The sequence below is a fragment of the Zeugodacus cucurbitae genome, chromosome 2 (assembly GCF_028554725.1).
Source record: "Zeugodacus cucurbitae isolate PBARC_wt_2022May chromosome 2, idZeuCucr1.2, whole genome shotgun sequence".
Classification (NCBI taxonomy): Eukaryota; Metazoa; Arthropoda; class Insecta; order Diptera; family Tephritidae; genus Zeugodacus; species Zeugodacus cucurbitae.
The window spans coordinates 10237414-10261700 of NC_071667.1; the positions used below are offsets into that span (position 1 = coordinate 10237414).

At 33.3% G+C, this 24287-nt stretch overlaps 1 protein-coding gene, 1 long non-coding RNA gene and 1 pseudogene across 3 annotated transcripts in view; 2 read left to right on the forward strand and 1 right to left on the reverse strand.

Annotated features, from left to right (window-relative positions):
- Nucleotides 1–317: 317 nt before the first annotated feature.
- LOC128919819 (uncharacterized) lies at nucleotides 318–770 on the forward strand. The gene is made up of 2 exons (XR_008469957.1): nucleotides 318–566; nucleotides 630–770. It is a non-coding gene; the product is annotated as an uncharacterized LOC128919819 (long non-coding RNA).
- Nucleotides 771–4827: 4057 nt separating this feature from the next.
- Nucleotides 4828–24287, forward strand: part of LOC105212331 (heparan-sulfate 6-O-sulfotransferase 2) — a 77286-nt gene continuing 57826 nt past the window's right edge. The window contains exons 1-2 of one of the 2 annotated variants that reach the window (XM_011184230.3): nucleotides 4828–5197; nucleotides 11479–12645. In XM_011184230.3, the coding sequence (XP_011182532.2) occupies nucleotides 12460–12645 (186 nt within the window). In that variant the 5' untranslated portion in view covers nucleotides 4828–5197; nucleotides 11479–12459. The remainder of the gene's footprint in view (nucleotides 5198–11478; nucleotides 12646–24287) is intronic. The other variant, XM_011184231.3, reaches the window with a different exon arrangement.
- On the reverse strand, nucleotides 9003–9996 carry LOC114804010 (uncharacterized; annotated as a pseudogene).

The following is a 24287-nucleotide window of genomic DNA, read 5'->3' on the forward strand; positions in this document are numbered from 1 at the left end:
CGTTAACATTGTGGCAGCCCCATTCAAAAAATCGCCAAAATCGGACCATAGGTTTTCAATTCCCCATACATCGAACATGAGGACCTCGGTGCTTCTAACCTAATATTATGGTTTCCAACTTTCAATGGACTTTATTCAATATATATGACGAATATGTGGGTCAAATTGTGTATTATATAATATAAATAAATAAATTGCGAGAGTATAAAATGTTCGGTTACACCCGAACATAGCCCTTCCTTACTTGTTTTTAAAATAAAATCTACCATTTAACTTTACACTAGTACTAAAATTTATTAACCATCACTATTGTACAGTTAAATATTTAATGCAAAATTTGTTTCGGTTTGCCACATATTTCAAAATTAGTTGCGCTAATAAATATATTTATGAAAATTGTTTTTGCTTTAATATAAGTGTATAAAAAGAGTTTGCAAGCCCATGTTAGTTAAAAAATTGTCTCGTTCATTATACGATCAATAAGTATGTTGTCTACATTTGCAATACCTTTAACTTTGCTATTTGGATTCATAGGAATGCTGTTAGCACAGCCATACCCTGATGGAGTGAGTATATTTTAAGTACTTATAATTATATTTTTAATCACAATTGCTACTATTTGACATAAGGATTTGTGCGATTTCAAAAACGATCCAGGATGCGTCTAATATGGGCTTATTGCTAACAGCTTTTCATATAAGAGAAATCCAGAAGAAATTAGTTTCTGCAAATATGTCAGCTTTACTAAAATAAATGTTTAAATCAACGAATATATAACATTTGTATTTTAATATTTTTTTATGGAAACGGTCAAAATGTACAAAAAAAGGTTAAGAATGCAAATAATCATAGATTAACTCATTGATATATTCACAGTTAGGAATTCTACTCCCAAAGCATTGATGTCCATTCCACGTTCTATTTCATGAATTCATGAAAATTCAAAAAAAGGTTAAGAATGCAAATAATCATAGATTAACTCATTGATATATTCACAGTTAGGAATTCTACTCCCAAAGCATTGATGTCCATTCCACGTTCTATTTCATGAATTCATGTTCGATTTGAATCTACCTTCAACGGCGGATGAATTGCTCTTAGGAAATTTGTTTTTCGCAGCACATAGCATATTAGCTTGTGAGTTAAGTGAACGTATAATCTTCGATATAATGAATAGTTCAAATTGATTCAGACCCGTCCATGTACAATACACAATATACAACATACGATGATTTTTATTATTCTAATGGATAAAGTCCGAATATTTGGAACCAATTGAGTGTTGTTTTAATACAAATTCAGGGAAATAGGTTAATCAAGATGTATCTTCCTTTATCCCATATTATATGTTCACTCTTTGAGTCTTGGAAATAGCGACAGGTCTGGTCTTTTTCGAACTAGTTCAATTACAGCCCGAAAAATAAAGTTTTCGAAATAGTTATTTTTTATTACAGATTAAAATTGCTGCTTGCAAACTATTTCTTCTATTCTATTTCTTTTCGTTTGAAGATTGACTGTATATATAGAAGGTAAAATGTTTAAAGAAACAAGTAAGGAAAGGCTAAGTTCGGGTGCAACCGAACATTTTATACTCTCGCAATTTATTGATGTATTTTTATAAAGATAACACGGGTTGAATTGTTGTTGTTGTTGAATATATTCGGTATAAAGTTCAATAGAATAACGAAAATCATCATAAATAGTATATGGGGACTGAGGTAATTCCTAAACCGATTTCACTCGTTTTCACCACCAAGATACAATGTATCGAAGACTATACGCTCCCTTAATTTAATATTACTTGTAATTAGGTATATGGGATCTGGGGGAAGTTATGACCCGATTTTTACCATTTCAGGTACAGAGAGAAACTGTTATAAGAAAAAAATTCAGAAGGAATGAATTATATAAAAATATCTGAGGGAATTTACCTATATTTTCGGTGAAAAATTACCCTTAGGCACTGAGTTCTTTGTGTTTGATATCAGGGTTTTGATTTTGATTTTTCCACAAGTGATGTCACAGCTCAAATACAGTATTTGTTCCTAATCTACATATGTATTATAAAGTGAACGAATCAAAAGAATTCAAAATTGAGTTATATAAGAAGTAAACGTAGTTGTGAGCCGGTTTCGCCCATATTCCACCCGTGTCATCAGGGTGTCAAGAAAGTGTTATATACCAAATTTCATTGCAATCGATCGAATAGTTCTTGAGATATGGTTTTTGACCCCTTAGTGGGCGACGCCACGCCCATTTTCCATTTTGTAAAAAAATCTGAGTACAGCTTTCATCTGCCATTTCTTATGTGAAATTTAGTGTTTCTAATGTTTTTCGTTAGTGAGTTAACCTACTTTAAGTAATTTTCAACCTAACCTTTGTATGGGAGGTGGGCGTGGTTATTATCTGATTTCAACTATTTTCAAGGTGTGTGGTGGGGTACGTAAGAGAACCGACTGCAGAAAGTTTGGTTTATATAGCTTTATTGGTTTGCGAGTTAAATACAAATAACCGATTTGTGTGCGGGGCCACGCCCACTTCCCCAAAAAAAATTACATCCAAATATGCCCCCCCTAGTGCGATCCTTTATTCCAAATTTTACTTTTATAACTTCATTTAAGGCTTAGTTATGACACTTTATGTGTTTTTGGTTTTCGTCATTTTGTGGGCGTGGCAATGGTCCGATTCCGCCCATTTTCGAACTTGATCTTCTTATGGTGCCAAGGAATATTTGTGCCAAGTTTCGTCAAGATATCTTAATTTTTACTCAAGTTACAGCTTGCACATACGGACGGGCGGACAGACATCCGGATTTCAAATCTACGCGTCACCCTGATCACTTTGGTATATGTGATTCTATATCTAACTCTTTTAGTTTTAGGTGTTACAAACAACCGTTATGTGAACAAAACTATAATACGCTTGTAGCATTTGTTGCGAGAGTATAAATATAATTTTTATACTCTCGCAGCAAATGTTGCTAAAGAGAGTATTATACTTTTGTTCACATAACGGTTGTTTGTAACACCCAAAACTAAACGAGTTAGATATAGGGTTTTATATACCAAAGTGATCAGGGTGAAGAGTGGAGGTCAAATCCGAATGTCTGTCTGTCCGTCCGTCCGTCCGTCTGTGCAAGCTGTAACTTGAGTAAAAATTAAGATATATTGATGAAACTTGGCACACTTATTTCTTGGCACCATAGAAAGGTTGCTTTCGAAAATGAGCAAAATCGGACCACTTCCACGCCCACAAAATGGCGAAAACCGGAAACACATAAAGTGTCATAACTAAGCCATAAATAAAGCTATGAAAATAAAATTTGGTATAAAGGATCGCACTATGAAGGGGCATATTTAGATGTAATTTTTTTTGGGAGGTGGGAGTGGCCCCGCCCCCAAATAGGTGTTTTGTACATATCTCGGAAAACAATAGAGCTAAATAAACCAAACTTTCTGCAGTCGTTTTTTTAGCCAGTCGAAAAATGAAAGAAATCGGATCATAACCACGCCCACCTCCCATACAAAGGTTAGGTTGAAAATTACTAAAAGTGGGTTAACTCACTAACGAAAAACGTCAGAAACACTAAATTTCACATAAGAAATGGCAGATGGAAGCTGCACTCAGATTTTTTTACAAAATGGAAAATGGGCGTGGCGTCGCCCACTTATCGGTCAAAAACCATATCTCAGGAACTACTCGACTGATTTCAATGAAACTTGGTTTGTAATAGTTTCTTTACATCCCAATGATATGTTGTGAATATAGGCCAAATCGCTTCACAACCACGCCCACTTCCTATATACCAGAACTTTGAAGACGATCTAATATTAGGGTTTCCAACTTTCAATGGACTTTATACAATATATATGACGAATATGTGGGTGAAATTTTGTATTATATAATATTAATAAATTAAATAAATAAATTGCGAGAGTATAAAATGTTCGGTTACACCCGAACTTAGCCCTTCCTTACTTGTTTTCATTAACTATATACATAATCTAAAATAATAACTTTAGTAACTGTAGTAACTCATTTTCGGCAGAGTTACTACTTGTTTGTTTTAATAACCACATAGGTTCAAAGGAAGTTTTATACTTTCGCAAAATTGCACAGAGTAAAATAGTTTTGTAGACATAACGATTGTTTAAAACACCTAAAACGAAATAAGTAAGATATACAGTAATCACTGTAGAAGGAAACCAAAATGATTAGGGCGAAGAGGAGGGTTGAAATACGAATATCTTGAACTTGAGTAAAATCAGAGCCTCTAAAAATGGGTCAGATCGTGTTATAACATCAAATAGTTCCCATTTAACTAACATTAGGATGTTCAAAAATCCGTTTATATAGATAGGTTAGTGCATGAAATATTTTACTAAAATTTGATGATGACAAAATCTTTGATATTTAATAGCCTCGTGCCGAAAATTAGTGAAATCGTCTATTGTATTGTTTTATTTTTATCACTAATAAAAACTATTTTTTTTAATAACTTCCTAATTAGTAATACCGTTATTTTTCAATACCGTTTATAAAATTTAGATTTACATACATACATATCTACTTAGGCATTTTTGTATTTGTACATAAATATTAACGCCAAAACAAATAAAAAAGGAAAATAATGAAACTGAAAGAGAATAATTGAGTACATAGTATGTATGTATGTATGTACTACATACAGTAAACTCAACTAGTATAAGATATGGCAACACTGCAGCGCATTTTCACCAACACTGCTGGTGAGTTCGTACTCGCTGGTTCGTACGAATAGGTACAAAGCAAAACCGAAAGTTGACGTTTACTTCAGTGGTGGCTATTCGCATTTGACAGTTGCTGGAAACATGGTGTGGAATAAACTACAAAATAATTTTGTAGCGGATAATTTACGCGTCGTGTGAAAATCATAAAAATATAAATAATGTAAAAACAGCTTGCTGCTGGAGTGAATAATAATTATTTTAAGAATTTAGGTGTATAAAATAATAAAGAGCAAGTATTTTTAGAGCCATCTGTGCTTAATAAAATGATACAAGTAATCGCTTAATCGTATGTTTACAAATTTTCTGGTAAAGTGGAAATCGGGAAAGTAGCTGATAAATAGCTTAAAAGTGTATTGTGCAATAACGAAGAGTGTAAATAAAAATAGAAACACAATAGTGTCTGCGGTGGTATTTTGTCTATTAAATAGGTAAATAATATAATATGTATATTTAGCAAAACAAATACAAATTACGATTATTATAAGCTCTGTCTTGTGATACGAAATCAGCTGCTTCGTACAAAAAGTGTAGACAAGCAAGTTGCATATGTATTGGTAAATACATAATGGAAACGGTGGATGTTAAAACGTATAGGTTGTCGGCTGGGATGCTGCGATTTCGAGACTAAATTGAGTTTTGCATTTGAACAAAAGGTGTGAAGTTGTGTGGGCAAAGTTGATCTGCTTGGTATAGCATATATTCTATAAAGAATATAAGAGTTTTACATTATGACTCCTGTCTGCCCCATTCCATTATTTTCTTCTCAAAGTCTGCTTATTGGGCGTCTGTTACAAAAAATGTAGTTTTGCCGGCAAATCATACATATAGATACAGTATGTCAAGAAACAGTTTACGCATTGAAAATAAAAACACTTTTTCACTTTCCGCAGCAAAATTTTTTACTTTTTACTTCAGTTCAACATATTTTTGTAATCAGGGGTGGTTACTTACCATATTTAAAGAGATGTGATGCAAAAAAAGCTGCGAAAGCAATGCAAAAACCAACCAAGAACAACAAAAAACAAAAAATCATTCAATTTTGTTAGTGTCAAGAAAAACTTTAAACACTTCGATTATTTTACTTATTAAGCACGTGTTATACAGTTAACCGTACTTCACCGTTACCTATTCTTCGCAAAGACTTTTACAATGAATTTGTCAATTAGTTGGTGATTAATTTTTGCTTTTTTCATATCTAAAGTACCCAATATTGTCTTTTTAATATTCCATGCAAGGGGTTTAGTTTGAAGAGGTCCAACTATTGCCCCATAATCCCCAATAAGGTAAAAACGTTTGAGATCTAACAGCAATGTTTTCTTTAACCCTCTAAATAGTGTATAATTGCTCAAATTGATCGGAAAATTGGGATATACAAGAACCAAAGTCAGAAAACGGCCCTTAGTGCTTAATATCTCGAAAACTTGACCAAATTCCAAAAATTTCGTTCAGTATTCTTACGAATGATTTATAGGAAGAGTGCAATAGTCAGATTTCTCATGAAACTATGCGACAAAACATGCTACGACATGAATACATACAGTGGCTCACAGCTTATTTCGTGTAAGCAACATTTTTGATAATACTGATATGAAATTAATGTTTTTTGCTCTGAACTAAATGAACGAACGATGCAGTTATATTGATAATTTAGTTTTAAATACAAAACATGTAAAAAAAATTACAAAAGTATTCAAATTCAATATTTTATTAAACAAAAACCAAAAACACTCATAATTCATGGGTCACAGCTTATTTCGTGTGTTGATTTTCGTTCATGTGATACATGGAAATAACGGATGCAGAAAACTAACGGTAAATCAAAGTGTGAACTATGAATACTTAAGAAGCAGTTTATGTTCTAAAACAATGCAGATCAGTTGCAATTACGCGGTATATCAACATGGGTCCACGCACTTCAATTGAAAATCGCGAATTAGTTATTAAACATTTTCAAAGTGGAAAAACGCAAAAACAAATTGCTGAAATGGTTGATTTAAGTTCATCTACAGTTCAATATATAATTCAGCGCTTTGTACGTGAAAATCGCGTGTATAACAAGGGTCGAAAGGCTTCTAATAAAATTTTTAATGAAACGGATGAGAGGTGGATTTTAAAAAAGATTAAAAAATAACCAATGTTAAGTGCTCCAGCGGTGACCAAAGATGTTGAAATGTTTCTCGGCAAAAAATGTCATCCAGAAACTGTGCGCAGAATATTAAGGGATTCCAATTTTCATGGGCGAACAGCACGGAATAAGCCTTTTATAGATAAGAAAAATAAAAAAGCCCGTTTACAGTTCGCAAATGACCATATAAACAAGGACAATGCTTTTTGGAATACGGTTATTTTCGCCGATGAGAGCAAGTTTAATCTTTTTGCGTCAGATGGTAAAGCATACGTATGGTGGAAACCAAATACTGAGCTCCAAACAAAAAATTTACGCGCAACAGTAAAACATGGTGGCGGTCATGTAATGGTTTGGGGGTGTATGTCATCTGCAGGCGTTGGTCGATTGGAGTTTATAGACTCCACCATGAATAAAGAAGTGTACCTAGACTTACTGAAGCAAAATTTGCTTCAAAGTGCAGAAGACCTGGTTATACGTGACACTTTTCGCTTCTACCAGGACAACAACCCTAAACATAAATCTGGTCTTGTACAAACCTGGCTCATTTGGAATTGTCCACACCTCGTCCAAACACCTGCACAGTCACCAGATTTGAACGTTATTGAAAATGTATGGCACATTCTGGAAATTAATATTAGAAAAGACCACATTTCCAGCGTCCAAACTCTAAAAGCGGCTTTGAAGGAAGAGTGGGGTAAAATATCGCCAGATTATACAAAAAAAATTGGTGGAATCAATGTAAAACCGCATGAAAGCTGTAATCGAGCAAAAAGGCTTTTCCACAAAATATTGAAATTTTATTTTGGTTTACTTTTTATAACTTTTTAGTAAGAATTTTTATACCACACAAAATAAGCTGTGACCCATGAATTATGAGTGTTTTTGGTTTTTGTTTAATAAAATATTGAATTTGAATACTTTTGTAAATTTTTTTACATGTTTTGTATTTAAAACTAAATTATCAATATAATTGCATCATTCGTTCATTTAGTTCAGATCAAAAAATATTAATTTCATATCAGTATTATCAAAAATGTTGCTTACACGAAATAAGCTGTGAGCCACTGTATGTATCAAGATGTGCTATAAAAAAATAATCGAAATGATGTTGTTCTTTCTAATAAAAATCATTTCTTTATGATATTTTATATGAACTTGGATGTATTTCCATTATAAAAATATAAACCTACGCATTTACTAATTACAAAATACTTAAATTAGTCAAATTTGGTGTTTTTGTTGTAAATTTTGTACACATAATATGACAACACATAATATGATGTCCTCTCTCGTCGAACCAAAATCAAACTCAACAAGTCGCTTATCATTCCCGCCCTGCTTTATGGTGCAGAAGCTTGGACGATGTCAACATCAGATGAGACGACACTAGGAGTTTTCGAGAGGAAAATTTTGCGCAAGATTTATTCGGCTATAACCGGCTAAACGGTTGCAACGCCAATCACACACAATCTGACAACAAACAAAAAATTTGGAAAAATCAATTTAAAATGTTCTAAAAAAGTAAATATCTCTTTGTTGTTTAATTGCAGCAATACGGTGTGGCATCACTTAAAATCGTACAGCTGATTATTTGAAATAGTTTTTGGGAAAACCCACGAATTTAAAAAATTAAAGTGGGGAATCTTTCGTATACTATCCCAGGTTTTTTGGGAATAAAGTGGGCATGGTTTTAAAGAGGAGGTTCTCCAGATTAAGAATATATATATATATATATATATAGCTGACTTATAGTCTTCGAGATATTCACACTTAAAGTTGAAAAAAGTGCAACTTTTATCTTGAATTTTGACAATATGTACTGAATATTTTATTAATATTATTATTATGCATTTATTTTACACTTACGCTTCACCACATTGTTTCTGCATATATTTATTTTATAAAAATTATCACGAAAATAGCTGTAAATAAATATTTAACATTTTACAAAAGTCTCTTAATTTCAACAATAACAAAATGGGTTGCAGCTTGACAAGTAATAAGTGTTGCCATATCCGATATTTTGCAAACGAATGAGAAGAACCAGAATAAATAAATACCCCAAATGCAGAAAACAAATGCACTCTAAAAAGATTGTATCAAGATAATATAAAGAAAGTTTATGATATTCACTTTATATACTATAAGTATATTTTATTGCATCAATCAGTTTTACAAACGGATCTTCGTGTTTATTAGCTATGGTTTTCCTCCACATATACTCTATTATCAAATTTGCAAAATCTTCAGGATTGTTATAGTTATCTTTTATAAAGAAACGTTTGATGACCCGCCACAGGAACTCAATGCACTGCGTATGGGTTCCATCATCGGCTACAAATGAATTATCCGGATCGCTGTGATTTACACGACGGTGCTCATACCCGTCACTTGTCAAGCAGTCGGTACATATTATTGTACCTTCTGCGACATGCTTTTGAATTAAGGGTATGAGCACCTCGGAAGACCGTACGTTGTCCGGACATACTTCCAACTGTAAATCATCGCTACCGTCCTTTACCATTCCCAATACCCAGTGGCCTTCAACTCTCCTTCCTAAAAAAGAAATCAAAAATACGTACTTATGTAACATAATCAATAATATATTTATTATTACCTTTATTGTATTTTCGTTTACCGAATTTACTTTCATCGATTTACACTCTTTTGCCAGGGCGCCAATTTTTCCCACCGCTACCTGCTGTTCGATTTGGTACAATACCATCGCTTCGCGGCAGTAATTGTACCAGTCGTATATGGTAGAGCTTGATAAAACTGGCTCCCTGATCATGCTGTTTTTCCGAACTTCGGCTTGTGACCAATGCGTGGCATAGGCGTACATTAAGTAGAACACCTGAGGTAATGGAATCTTAGCATTCTCAAACCAAGTACCCTTCGCTCAGGACGCTGCTCGCGCACGGCAAGTACCCTTCCGGCATCGAAAAATTCCGACTGCACTATTGCCGGCTACCGATACCGCCATAGCAGTCTTGTGCACACGACATAACTTCCTATTCGGAATCAATCTCTGCTCCTCAGCAAAAGCAATACATTTTTTCGGGTGTCAAATGTGTGGAATATCTTTCCGATATTCCACATCAATTAGACCTCCGACGCAATCAAAACGTTACTATTACTAACTACGCCTCGGCTTGTCGATGGCTCGTTACAATCTATTTAAAAGACTTTCGTAACATTTTAATCAAATTAAATTCTATAATAACATACCTGCTGAACTTCCACTCATTTAAAAAAAAAAGATAGCTTTAAGAAATTTATATAAAACAATTCGGAAATCACTTTGAAATATTCACGAATATTCGCTTAGAAAAACCCACGTATGATCACTTGCAAAAACACGATTTGAATTGAAAAGTAAAAGAGAGTAAAACGGACAGAAAAAGATGATCACCGGGGGTTATCAAAGAAAAGGTAAAGGAAAAGGTTTGCATTACTGTCTTCCCTAAATAAAATCGGCAGCGGTAAATGACTGGGATAGTATACTAAAGCCGACCCAAATTTAGCAAACTTCTCCCGATAAACGAATTTTTATAATACACTATAAAAAAAGAGGAAAAATTATGCAGATATGATGAAAAGACCTCGCAGCATTAGTCAGTATATTATGAAAAAGAGTAATGAAAGCAATAGAATATTTAATAAGGTCAAGACCCGGTCGAATAAGAAACTGACACCTAATGACGGAAAATGGATTATACGTCAAGTATAGAAAAATCCCAAGAATATCAGCCCCAAAATTCAACAACGAGCTTAAAATTGACTTGGAAAGGGAAGTCAGTGATAGTTGGAAGAGTGCATCCTAAAAACAATATTCATAGAAGAACTGCTAGTTACAAGCCATTTATCAATAAACGCAATCGATTACAGTTTGCTTTTGAATACCAATCTAAACCGATATAGTTCAGGCGTTATGTTACTTTTATGGATAAGTCTGAGTTCAATATTTGCCTCAAGCAATGCGTAGCAAATATCAATTTGCAAGATAGGTATTTGTTCCAATAGAAAAACAACCTGAAGCACACTACATATATTGCTAAACTTGGCTTCTTTACAATGTTTCTAAACATCTACATACACCCTTCCCCCAATCACCACACCTAAACCCAATTGAGCACATATGGAGTTTATTAGGACGTCGAATCCGCCTACACCAAATTTCTTCAAAAAATTATAAAAATGATTATCCTCGTTGAATGTATGTTTTTTGTATATCCATTTGGAGAGTTTTTCTATTAAACTAGCATAAATACTCTGTTGTTGCACATTTAAATCAAGAGACCGATTTAAGGGTTAATTAGATCCGAAAGCCATCCACTTGTCTCTAAAATTAAATCAAACATCGCCTGCATCAAGTTATTCCAAATTTTTGAGTAAATTTCATATATTTAAAAAAATGTTTTATAAAATACATATAATATCAATACAAACGCAACATTCGCTAAAAAATTGAATTATTTTTTTGTATTATTTTCATGTATATACTATGTACTTTTTGTATGTTTTTTTTTTTTTAAATCGAGAGTTCAACTTTTAGTAACTTTTACTATATTTTTTTTGCAGGATCTGTTGTTTTCCCTTAAAATAAATGGTTTTTTACCACCGAATTATTGTTGTGATGCATTGTTGAGGTGAACCGAGAAATTGTCGTGAAGAGTAAACGTGAATAGGCAAATAAGTGCAACACGTTCGATGGCGCAAATTAGCAATGCTTGAACTGTGCCAAGCTGATGGTCGAAAATACCAAAACATCAATAAGCACGCAACCTCCACAATCACAGTCATTCACGAAATTTCGCACACCCACGCAAATATCGACGCACTGGTAGGCGCCCAAAGCGAGTGTTCAGAAGCCGGTGAATGTTTATTATGCTGAGCAGTTCGCATACAGAATTTAACATCGCCATCAACGGTGCCAACATCGATTACAACGACGGCGGCGACGACGACGACGACCTCGTCAGCAGCTGTGCAGCTGGAATAAACTTAAATCGCATTTGAAAGAGTGGAATTTTCGCAATACAAGTGGCGACGTGACGGCGTGAATGCTTCGTTAGCATCGTATTTCGGAAAGCGTGCAGAGGACTTAATCTCTTTAGCCCAACAAACAACGAAAAACCAACCTGCATGCCCACATTATTTCCATTCCTACAACGAAAGAAAAACATCCGAATCCGCCCCAATGTTATTGCCGCTATAAGCACATTTCAGTTTTCCATTATACCCATTTAACCTCTTTTTTATTAGAATTTACTGTACCGTTCGTCTCGACTTAAGCGCCATCATTCGCATTCGCATTTACAGTTTTTCTTAAGGGGATTTGTTAAAATAGCTATAGCTAAAGCGTACACTTTAAATCAGTCAACCACAAGAACGTTACAACCGCATTGTTCAAACTAAAGTGTTCGTTCGTTCGTTCCTTCATGCGGTGAAAGGTTGAAGTGAGGAGTTGTTGGCGATGCAGACAGCGGCTGGCAGTCGGCTTATACCGTTGGTGTGGTAGTAAAAAATTGTACGTGTAGTTCGTGTTGCCTATGTCGGAACATGCCAGTGGATATGCAAAAGAACGTCTCCGTACAAGTTGATAGTGATTTTGCTTTACTTCTGCCTAGCGGTGTTTACGAGATTAAGAAAATGGAACCACGCTCCAAAATACGAACAATTATTCTATTTTGCCTCTTTTTGGCAATTGCCGGTATTATTGGATTCGGTTACTTCTGCCAAGATCAGGTGAGCGATAATTATAAGGATACATGTATTTTTACCGTTGAATTGTTTGAGTGTTTCTATGTCGTATAAAAATGAAGAGTGTATAATTTTGTATTCATTCCGAAAATGTGGGGATGTCTGGTTTTTACCCGCTTTTTACCCAAGCTCTTTTAGAGCAATAACTCCAAACTTCCTTTTCGTCTTTGTCGAATATGTATGTGTATTTTAATATATAATAGATAAATATACTACTTACTTTCTTTATTCTCTAAACTTTTTTTCATTATTTTATAAACAAAGTGCCTTCAGTATTACATTTTTTATCATACAGAGAGTAGCTTCTGTGCTTATCTCATTAAGATATGAACATATTACTTGTTCTATAAAGTCTACGGTCGGTGGAAGATCGAGGCATATGTATGATTAAATCAAATTTCCTCGGCATTCTTTTCATTCTTAATATATGTATATCGTGTGTCGTTAAATAGCACCCACAGCTTGTTTGCATTGCCTTGTGCACTTGACAATCTAATTTGTATTCATCATTCGCATTTTTAACCCTCGTCTTAGAAAAAACTCTAAAGAAATAAGCGAGTCTATTGTATCGTTCCGCGCACACAAAACACGCCCCTACATTCATATGTGCAATTCTAAGTACTTTTTGTTGTAGCAAATTTTATAATTGTATTTTATTTTTTACTTTTTGCTATCTGCACCGCCAATAGATATTGTTAGCAAAACGGCTGAGACTGTTTGGCGTTCCGCAGTTTTCATTCAACGCACAGTAGTCAACACAAAAAAAAAAGAAAAAAAATTCCCTCAGTTATCAGTGGAATTTGTATTCGAAATTCTTTCGTTGCCTTTTCAAGGTCCCTCCCTAGCCAGAAACAATGTTGTGCTCTATGCAGCCCCTGCATGGACTTTCATGCCACGTTCTGTTTGCAGTCCTCGAGCGTTTGGCTTTGTTACGGACAATTGCTAATGGTTTTGCTAAATTTGTAAATTTGATTGTCGCGTAGATCATAAAATTAATTGTCAAGACAGTGGACAAAGTACAATGTAGCGTTTGGATGTGAAGAATATGCGAAGTCGTCAAATTAAAATGTGCGTCACGCAGCGCATCGCCGCGTGCTGATTTGAATAAAAATACAAACTTATTTCTTTTTTGGACAGAAGAAATATGTGTATACATATGTATGTATAGATACAAAATATTGTTGTTGTAAATTGAATGACATGAATGTGGGCTTTTTTGCTAGTATTCTCATAAGCTAGCATGCCAACATGCGCGTGAATTCATTTGTGAATAGGTAGACTCTTCTGCCGGCTCTTTTCGCTAATTTGCAATTTGATTTATGACAAATGAAATGTTACAATTAAATAACATAATCCAATTTGAATTATAGTGTGCACGCGCTTACTATTATGTTTATATATGTGTGTGTGTGTCGCAAAAAGCGCACCGTCATCATCCTACTAAATATGACCATATATATATGTACATACTTGTATGTACTATAACATGCTTTATAAATTTTAATTGAATTGTTCAGTGACAATAGAGACGCGCGCTGTTTTATTTTATCTTCTCCCTGCAACGTGTACGCCAACAAACTACTGTCGTCGCCGTGAAAACGCGCGGCAGTTTGTCTCGCTGGTCGAATTATGTCATCGCGCCGCGTCGCCGCTCACCGTTTGCACCATCTTTCGTGTCATCTGTGTAGAGCGTGTCGTGTTTTTCAATTTAAATATCATGTAGAAAGCGAAAGAGTGTGCAAGAGAAGAGTGGGGAGAAACACAAAATAATATTTGTATTGTCTATTTTTAATTCATTTAATTTTGTATATATTTATGACCGGCGTAGATGTTGTTGATGCGCTGCTCATTGCGTGGAACCTTTCAGGTATACGTGTGTGTAAAACAAGTATTTAATTTATCTTCATCAACTACATATTCAGATTTGGATTCTATTCCATTTCAAGTTTTTTTATTGGCAATGGGAAAAATAAATAGAATTGTTTGTTCATATCGTTAGCGATGAGAGTTTTTGGTTTTGTGCTCGAATAACAAAAAAATATAAAACAGATAATAAATAATATTAAGTAATAAATAAAAATAATATAAATAACGAAAAACGCCAATAAAAAATTTAATTCAAAATATATTTAAAAAAATAATAAAATAATTAATTAAATACATTTTCAAAAATTCATGAAAACATAAAAAAAATAAATTATTATTATTTAATTAAAAACATATATTTTCTATATAAAAAATTAAAAATAATTATGTTTTAGTAAAAATAAAATTCAAAATTACCGTTAATAAAAACCAAAAACTTAAATAGAAAAATGTAATTCTTTATTTACAACTGATTATTCCTAAAGTAAATATGCATATATCTACTCTTTAATTAAAGTTGATTTATTACTGTTATTTTCTATTATACATTCTTAAGATTTTCCTGAGACAATATCGAACGGCAATTAATTTCTGAGTGCTAATTCTGTTGGTTATAAACTGACTGCCTACTCAATGAGTACTCATAACGTATTAGACTGATATTAAAATGCAAATGTGGGTAAGGATATTTATTAAGTTGTTTTAATTAGACAATTTAGTAAATTTAAATTCAATTAACCAATCAGTAACATTTAAATTTGTGATATATGCCATTTGAGTTGAGAAATGTCAGAAAATCTTTTGTATATATTATTAATTAAATCCATACCCATTTGATGTTGTTGAGTTTGTACAATATTCGTCTCGAGGTAGTCGAACGGAGGCACAATAATGAAATCGGTTTTGAACACATAATTTTCATAACTGTTATGTACCTTGTCAAAAAACATTCAAATATTCTCTTTAAATTCAAAGCAAAGTTCACGTTTTCTGCCTTCTTTGCAAATCAAAATAGAAATAAATTGAACTATTTAGCTCTCGAGCTATGTTCGAACATATGTCGTTCATGTTAAACATATGTAAATTATAGGGATATTATTTCAACCCTTTTCAGAATAGCACATTTTGTTCTTGAGAAATCTAAAACAAACATTTAAATTTCTCCAATCTCTTGTCTGTTTGACATATGTTAGCAATATGCCGATGTGCACACTTGGTTACGAAACTCGGTGAGACAGAATTATATATCACTATTATGGGTACGGTATAACTTAGTTCATGCATTCGAACTGGTTAAATTTGAATATGTGGTTAAAAGATAACAATCTTTTTAAGTTTTTAGACACATTTTATATTTCTTGATATTTTTTCTTTATTTACACTTCAACATTTTCCTAAATTTTTTTTTGTTCCGAGAAAACTAAAATGTGCAGATAACATAAGAATTCTTGTAATTAAACTCAAGAAATATTTTTAGCACGCTCACTTACAACACAAAATAAATAAATGTGATTCAAGATTTTATTGCCGTACATTTCCTGTAGAAATTTATGTGGTAAAACTAAAGAATTTCTAATTGTCCTTCCCGCACGCACATTACATACATACTCACTCCTCCATATACAGTCATTACGCTTTCCAAACACACAACTCAATTCCTGGACAAAGTATTGTCGTTGTGCCATCAAACAATTGCCGCTGCATGCGTGAGCTGCAAACCAAATCCCTCACCGCAATCAACAGCACAATACAGGGATGTTATTTAATGGTCATGTAAATAAACACGAAGACTGTGAATTGTACAAATAATGGACAAAATCAACAACAACAGTGCACATGAGTACCCAATGTGCAACAGCAGAAAGAGCGAGAGAAGGGCAAGAAGAAATTGAAAGTGTGCCGATAACCTGGCTAATCCTGCCAACACTACGCTGCTTTGTTTTGTCTCTATACATACCTGTGTGTGTGTGTGTGTGTTTGTCGTGTAGAAAAGGTTTTCAACTGCCAAAAGTGGCGTGAAACTAGAAACAACAACAACGCACAATTTAACAATAGAACATAAGCATTTTCTCACCTTACCTTTTGAAAACGGCATTGCGACAGAGATCTTATCGAGTGCCGGCGAGCGTAATGCAAATACAAATGATTCCTATGCGCCTACATACATATTGACTGTATACATAAGTATGTTTGTGTGTATGTAAATAAATGTAAGAACACTCGTAATCGCATACAAGTGTTAGGTGAAAATTATCACATGAGTCCACTTACACGCATACATATAATAAATACACACATGCATATGTATGAATGCATATGTGTGTGTGTGTCCGTGTCTGCTAGCACGTGCGTGTATTGACAAAAATGCTAATGCAGCAAACGGCAGGAAACCAACGCGTGACAAAAATTCTTAAATCACACGAAATGAACTGGAAAATCCGTCCACTCGCCTTGCCTGGCCTACCTGAAGCATTGAGTCAAAACAGAATAAACATAGAAATGCGAGTGCCAATGTTCAATAACTGTAAGCTAATTCTGAATAGACAGACATTCATACATACATATTCATTCATGCAAATATTCATACAAACAATTCTATAACTATGTACCTATATATATCGGCAAACATGTTAATTTGTGTGTTAATTGCCAAAGAGTGCCATTTATGTTGGACAGGAAGATAACTGTATGTGCGGCGAGCATGGTAATGGCATTGAACTCGCATTGTAAATTGTACGGAAATGATTTTGCTTTTATATTACAAAAGAACATATGTTTGTATATATGTATATATATATATAGCTTATAACCGTAAAATAGCAAAAAAAATATATGTTTTTTGTAATCACATATTGTTACTTGACACGCGCACAAATATTGTTCACACTGAAAATGGCAAATGAATTACGAAGTGACCAATCGTCATTAAAACATATTCATTTGCCATTGAATCCGTTATAAATTTAATTATAGAACTTGCTTCTTCTTTTACCATTTCTGAGTATTTTTTTCCATTTTATGCTACTTAAGGAGCTCATAAGCCTAGTCTGCTAAAAGACAAACATTGCTTTGATTTGATTTTAGATTTAACAGCGATTAGAACTCACAGCTTTATAAGCGATGTTTGCAATTCAATTATAGCCTTTTCGTACCGGAGCTAATTGATCAATTAACCAACCTTTGCTCGATTAAATCGCTAATTTAGATCGATTTACATTAATTTTAATCGAATTATAATCGAGTACTCGATAATCGATTTCTGTTTTCTCAATTAAAATTTTAATTGATGAATTGATTTAACTGTGCGAAACGGCTATTATGAAAATCATAATATTTAACTATAGTAGCTCGATTGTGGAAAATTACTGTTTTTTCTTTAAGACCATTTAGACACATTTAAATCTTTTGGGTTATGAGACACGCTTTAATCACCAATCCCTTAAGTATTAAGTAAGTAAGGCCAGGAAGTGAGTTTTAGGAAAAATTAAAATCCTTATATTTAAGTGCCACCCTAATACGCACATACAGTGGCGCACAAAAACGTGGACACTCTAGAAATGAGGGATTTTTTGATTTTATTTAAAAGCAACCAATTTTATCATAACGACATAAAATATAAACGTTTTATTATAACTGAATAATACACTTAGTATAATTAATATTCACTTGTATTCACGTCGATGTAAATTAAAGTCTCAAAAAGAAAGTGCGCCGTTTTTTGTCCGTTACTGTATATGTATACCAGCTACCAGCTATATCGTTAAATAATTTATTTGCGTATTTATTTGAAATTCCTTGTTTTATTTTTGTTTTATACGTTTGCATAACAATGTGGCAGCGCCGACGGACTGCAAAACAACGAGTCGACATGCCAACAAAAATAGCATTCCACCCGCACATGCTTTCATGTTGCAATATACTCGTATATGTAAACTTGCTTTTAAATGTTTCAGCCAAAATTTTCCTCCCATGAACATTCTCTCCACCCCCACCCTGAATGGAAAGTTAATATCGTTTTGCCGTCTGTCTGTCATTATTTACCTAACTTTTTGGAAATTTGCTAAAAATTTAAATTTCCAACTGCATCGCTTGGCAGCGTTTTTGTATTGATTTTGGCCACAGTAAAGGAGGCGACCGCAATTTCTTGCGCTCCATTGACATGCAGTGTTGTGGGACGTGGTGCACGCTACGTGGTCGTGTATCGTATGCGTATGTACATATGTATTTTCGAAAAACCAACTGCCTGGAAAATTGCGAGAAATTGAAAGGTATCGAGCAAATAAACAAAATATATATATATATATACAATATGAGCCAAACGAACGGCAAATGTGAAATTTTTCCGGATGACTTTTTTACATAATTAATATTATACGCCGAAAGTAAACTGTCAAAATATGCTCGAGTAACCCATCGAATATCCTTTCGCATATACCGTTAACAGTACCTTGTTGTTGCAATCACCCATATGCAAGCGACGGTTAGTTTATTCAGTGTCCGAACTGTAATGTAATAAAAAATTTTAATTGGCCATTAAAAATATGAAACTATTTGTCTTTCATTAACCGAGCGAACGCATATTAATGGCTTGCAAGGCAAGTTTATGTGAGTACATCGCTGAAATCATTTCCACACGAATTCACTGATTCGCTTTCCATTTCCATGAAATGTCACTAATGGTTTGCTAATTTACGCAAATAATTACAATTGCATAATAAATACAGTGCTTTTCATCGGAAGACATAATTCTCGCTTTATATGCTGACGCGGATTGATTGGCTCTAATGAAAAAAATGTTATCAAATGTTATAATGAGTTGTGCTAGTGTTTGATGCTTGAGGCGTTTTGTTATCAATTTGAAATTAAATTGTACATACATATGTGCTAATTAATATTTAATTAATATTATTACAAAATGTGTTCTCTTCAAATATCGAAAATTAATAAATTCTGTGGAATCACAGCGCTGATAAATTCAAATAATCAATGCAATTACACTAATCAAAAGGTCTTTGTTTCAGCGTTCTTGTGTGGCCGTCAAATTGATAATTCGCATTTTTTGCAATAAAGCTTTTAAGTGATACGCAGCCTTTTGTAGATTATTTGCAACATGCTGAAAATAAAATTCTAGTACAATGGTCAGCCTTATTTATTTATATTTGAAATAAGAAAATATTTATTTTCAATTTAAATTTTGAAATATTGCAATACTGTATTCGTAAACTATAACAATATATAATTAAATGTTTTGCGCTGATTTCAGCAGCTTTTGGAAAGCAAATTATAAAAATATAATATAGAATATAAATGTAAAATTCTATAAAAACATATGTATAATATCTATTTTAAAGTTGCGTAATGCTTTCAATATTAAAATTAATTTTATAAAATTTCAGGCGAATATAGTTGAAGATCTAGCAAGCTTTAGAGCTTTCGAACACTTTTGGTGTCATTCTCTCAATATTTATGACTTTGATCTTTGTTTAAAATTAATATTTCTAATTAGTGGTGTGTGTATAAGCTTCGTCGGTATTGAATTAATATTAAAGAGAAAAAGCACCGTTGTGCACTACATGTCACTTTGCGTACATCATTGAGTTAGTGATTTATAGTGTAATGAACAATAAGCATTTGCGGGAACACGCCTATATGTATGCTTTAATTGCCTGGGTTTAACGGAAAATTACGCTAAACCGCATTCGATCTGATTGTCACCCAATCATCTCTACAACACACAGTAGTGGGCGGATATAAAACCGCAGACGCCGGACATTAAAAGCCACACAAGCTGCTTATTCATGCGTATATAAACGCTACATATGCGATGCATGCAGAACTGCTGCTGCAATCGGTTGCTTATACGCCACAACTGACTGAATTATGTCTGCTGCGTAGTAGGCTTTTGGAAAGTTATTATAATGCTATGATAGCACAAGTTTTATGATTTCTACACTATTTAAAAAATAATTATGAAAATATTTAAAATATTAATTTATTAAATAACAATACATATACATACATATACATATACGTTTATATAAATATAAAGCAAAATTTTAATGCCCATCGCTTTAAGTGTGAGAAAAGCATAACTACAAATGTTTGTATATTTGTAAATATGTATTATGAGTACCGTTATATGCAAATAAACTTTCATGTCGCATTGCATGACATCTCATTTGGTGGTACACAAATGTGATTCGAATTTTTTCAATGACCTTGGGTCGTGTACTCAAGCTTTCCATTTCATTTGTGAGGCGAAATTAATTCATAACCAAACAATGCAGAAGAAGAAATTTACCAGCAGCGCTCACGTTCCACTTTTCATTGTCTTTCATTGTATACTTTTTAATTTTGCTATGACAATTCAGCAGCTCACCAACGCTCCTTTTCATTAGCAGGCTAAGTTTACAGCGTCATTTGTTGTGTGAGAAGTGAGCTCCTGCAACAATACAAACAAACAATTGTTACTCTCGAAAATTTTCTTTATGAGTTTACAAGTTTGCATGTCACACAGCTGTTACGCAGCTGCTTAACATTTCATTAACGGTTCGTGTACTATATGGCGTGAATGTTGCCACTGCTGTTTTTTAATTTTATTATTTTGAGCAAATTGTAAAATATTAGCGTGCTTTAGAAATTCAATGATAGCGGAGAGAATAGCTTGTAGAAACACATACATTTTCTATGCCGCCTTTGCTCCCATTTAAAATGCGTCCTTGTACATAAAAAAGTGCAGTAATAAAAAACCTAGTTCGCTTGCGTCACGTAGAAAAAAGTTTTGCGCTCAGAATTGCATAAATTTTCGTATAAACGCCTGCAAGTATGCAACGCGGTGTGCTGATTGAGGCATTCTTGCATAGCAGCGCAGTCCACTCTGAGTGCAATGCTGGTATTAAAATACAGTGCTGTGCGGAATATGAGCAACAAGTTGGTGTATCATACTTTTGATAAAAACACCACTTTTATATAACCTTATGTATGTTTCATAACCAGCTTTTATAATACTTTTATATTCGCCCAATAAATAACCTTTTATTCTATTAATTTTTTATATTTTCAAAATATTAATTTTCCATAATTTCAAAGCGGTTATTTCATACAATACTGTACGTACATGCATATATGTATATCTAGAACTAGAACCAGAAATGCTGATAAATGTTGGTGTTCGTGCATATGCATGAACTAACACAATTCATATGCCGCTTGAGCTTGGTACTTGTGAAATCGACGACGCATGCAAATTAGTTGTTGGCCCAACTCGGCAATGTTGGTTAGTGATGACTACACACCTAGCAAATGTGCATATGTATGTGTGCGAGCGTTTGTTCTTGTTGGCGTGGATTTCTAACTGCATGTACCACATGTATAATAAACGAAAATGACGAAAGTTTATTCCAACAAACGTCTCACTCAAGTGATTGTTGGCACAATTTTTCATATTTTTTACACTCTCTACACCTAATTTTTGCGTGATACCGTGGTATTTTTTTAATCGAGCGCAATTTAACTGGGTTAAAATTGTTTACTTATAACTGGGTATCAGTAGACTTAAAATTTTTGTGATTTTTGGATCACATACTTCGAATGACTTGCCTCTCTTCGAATCTTTCGAATCTCTTTAATCCAATAATTACTCTTTAGGGGTTATACCAGTGTAACCCATGAAAAATTAGGCGATTTTCGTATTTTTTTTTTAAGAAAGTACGCGGTCGATTGTTTTGGAGTTTTTTTTGCAAATAATAAGGTTCTGTTATATTTGAAAATTTTTTCTTTACAAAAATATACGGAGTTTTACGCTGTCTTCGGAGGTGCCAAAAAAATTTCCTAACTGCTGACATGATTCCGGCCAAATGAGTTGCTGAAACGAAAAAATTCAAAAAGGTTATTAAAGTTAAATTTATTTCCTATACAATGATCTACGATTTTTGAAAAATATCAAAAATTGACAAAATGGCGTGTTTCTGAAAAAAATTTCGTTTTTTTAGGCATAAAAAATCGATTGTTTGAAAATGTCACACTGGTATAGCCCCTTAAGCTGAAGCAGGGCTTAAATATCCTTACTTCTATATATGTATTATAACATCAAGGCATTCCATCTCATATTATACCAGTCTAATGATTTATACCAGTTGTTTGTTCTGTTTGCTACTCAACAAGGCTTGGTAAAAGGAATTGCTTTTTGAAACTACGAGTACAAAGTAAGTTGCCCCAGTTGATTACTGGTGAAATCAAAATCTGTGACAATTAATTTATGGATCATTGTAAATTTTTTCGTTTTTCAAATAACAATTCGTTTAAAAGCGTTATGATTATTTATCACAGTATTATGAAGCGACCTAAAATATGTCGCATATAAACTGGTCTGTTAAATGCTAGTATATCCTTTATAAATGTACATCTATATAACTATATATGTATTTAAGTAAATATATAAGTGAGAGGTGATTACTCTACCCACTAACACGCAGCGCTATTCCTGAGTGGCAAAATTTCCGCATTTGTCGTATGGCAACACTAACTGCATCGTTGCATTGTAGCGCTTGTAATGACCCATAGAGCTTTCCGGCTGTATGCTCATCGCACCATTTGCGGTGCCAACGAATTGTGGTAAACACTTTTGTGTACACTTTGTGAGAAATAGTTAATTTGGTAGTTGGGGGATTAGGATGTTAGTTGGGAGACGCAGTGTGAAAGCGTATTTGTATTGCGTTAAAATCCTTCCCTGTAAAATTTATGTATGTGAGGTGTAATACCCGCAATGTAGTTAGATATTGAAAATTGAGAAAAACATATATTTACCATTATATTGCAAAAGAGAAAAGAGCGTAGTAGTGAGAAGAAACTTTCTCTGTAGAAGAAGAGTGGGTTTGAAAGCACATTGCTGTTTGATCGTTTTAGTTACTCAGAGACAACATTTACAGATATATTTTGTGGATTTTAAATATTTAAATTTGAAATGTAGTAAAGCTAATTCCATTCTTTTTCAATTTAAAATTTGTAATTTATAATTAATATTTAACATTAACATTTAGTGTTTATGTGCAAAGGTAACATAACATTAACAGTAGCCATATTGTCTAATATGTTTTAAAGATAGTTTAATTTTATTTTTTATTGTTATTTTTTTTTATATATTTTGAAAAGAACAATCGGTCAATCAAGAAGAAAATCAATAAAATCAATCAAGCTTTAAGAAAGAAATAAGCATTTTGATTCAAAAAATGTACTGAAAAGGTGTTTTAATTAAAATTTCCCCTTCATCTCATTATTATATGTATTCCAGTGAAAACCAATAAAATATATTAAGTTATTGCCAGAAAATTTTAATTGCTAATTTTTAAAGAAAATGCACTTCCTGCACAATAACAGTTTCCTTTATTCCTTTTAAGGGTACGTGCGAAGAAAATTAAATCGAAATGCATGACACTAAACAATGAAACATCATCACATAAACGAAGAAATCACAATTAAAGATCACAAAAATTAGTAATAGCTAAATTATGCAGTTAACATAACAGGCCACATGTGCTATGGCTATCATAATAAAACGAAAGAGCAATCAAAGCAGAACAATAGAGTTTCTGCCGTTAAATTATCCATAGACAATACCATTATTAAGCAGAGTGTGTATGTATGTACGTGTATATGTATGTGTGGCATGCATTTCCCGAAAATTGTTTAAGCAAGCACAACAATGGGAAAATCGAGCGTGACAGACATTTTAATAGCAGGTGGTTGCAGTTGTGGTGCAGAGT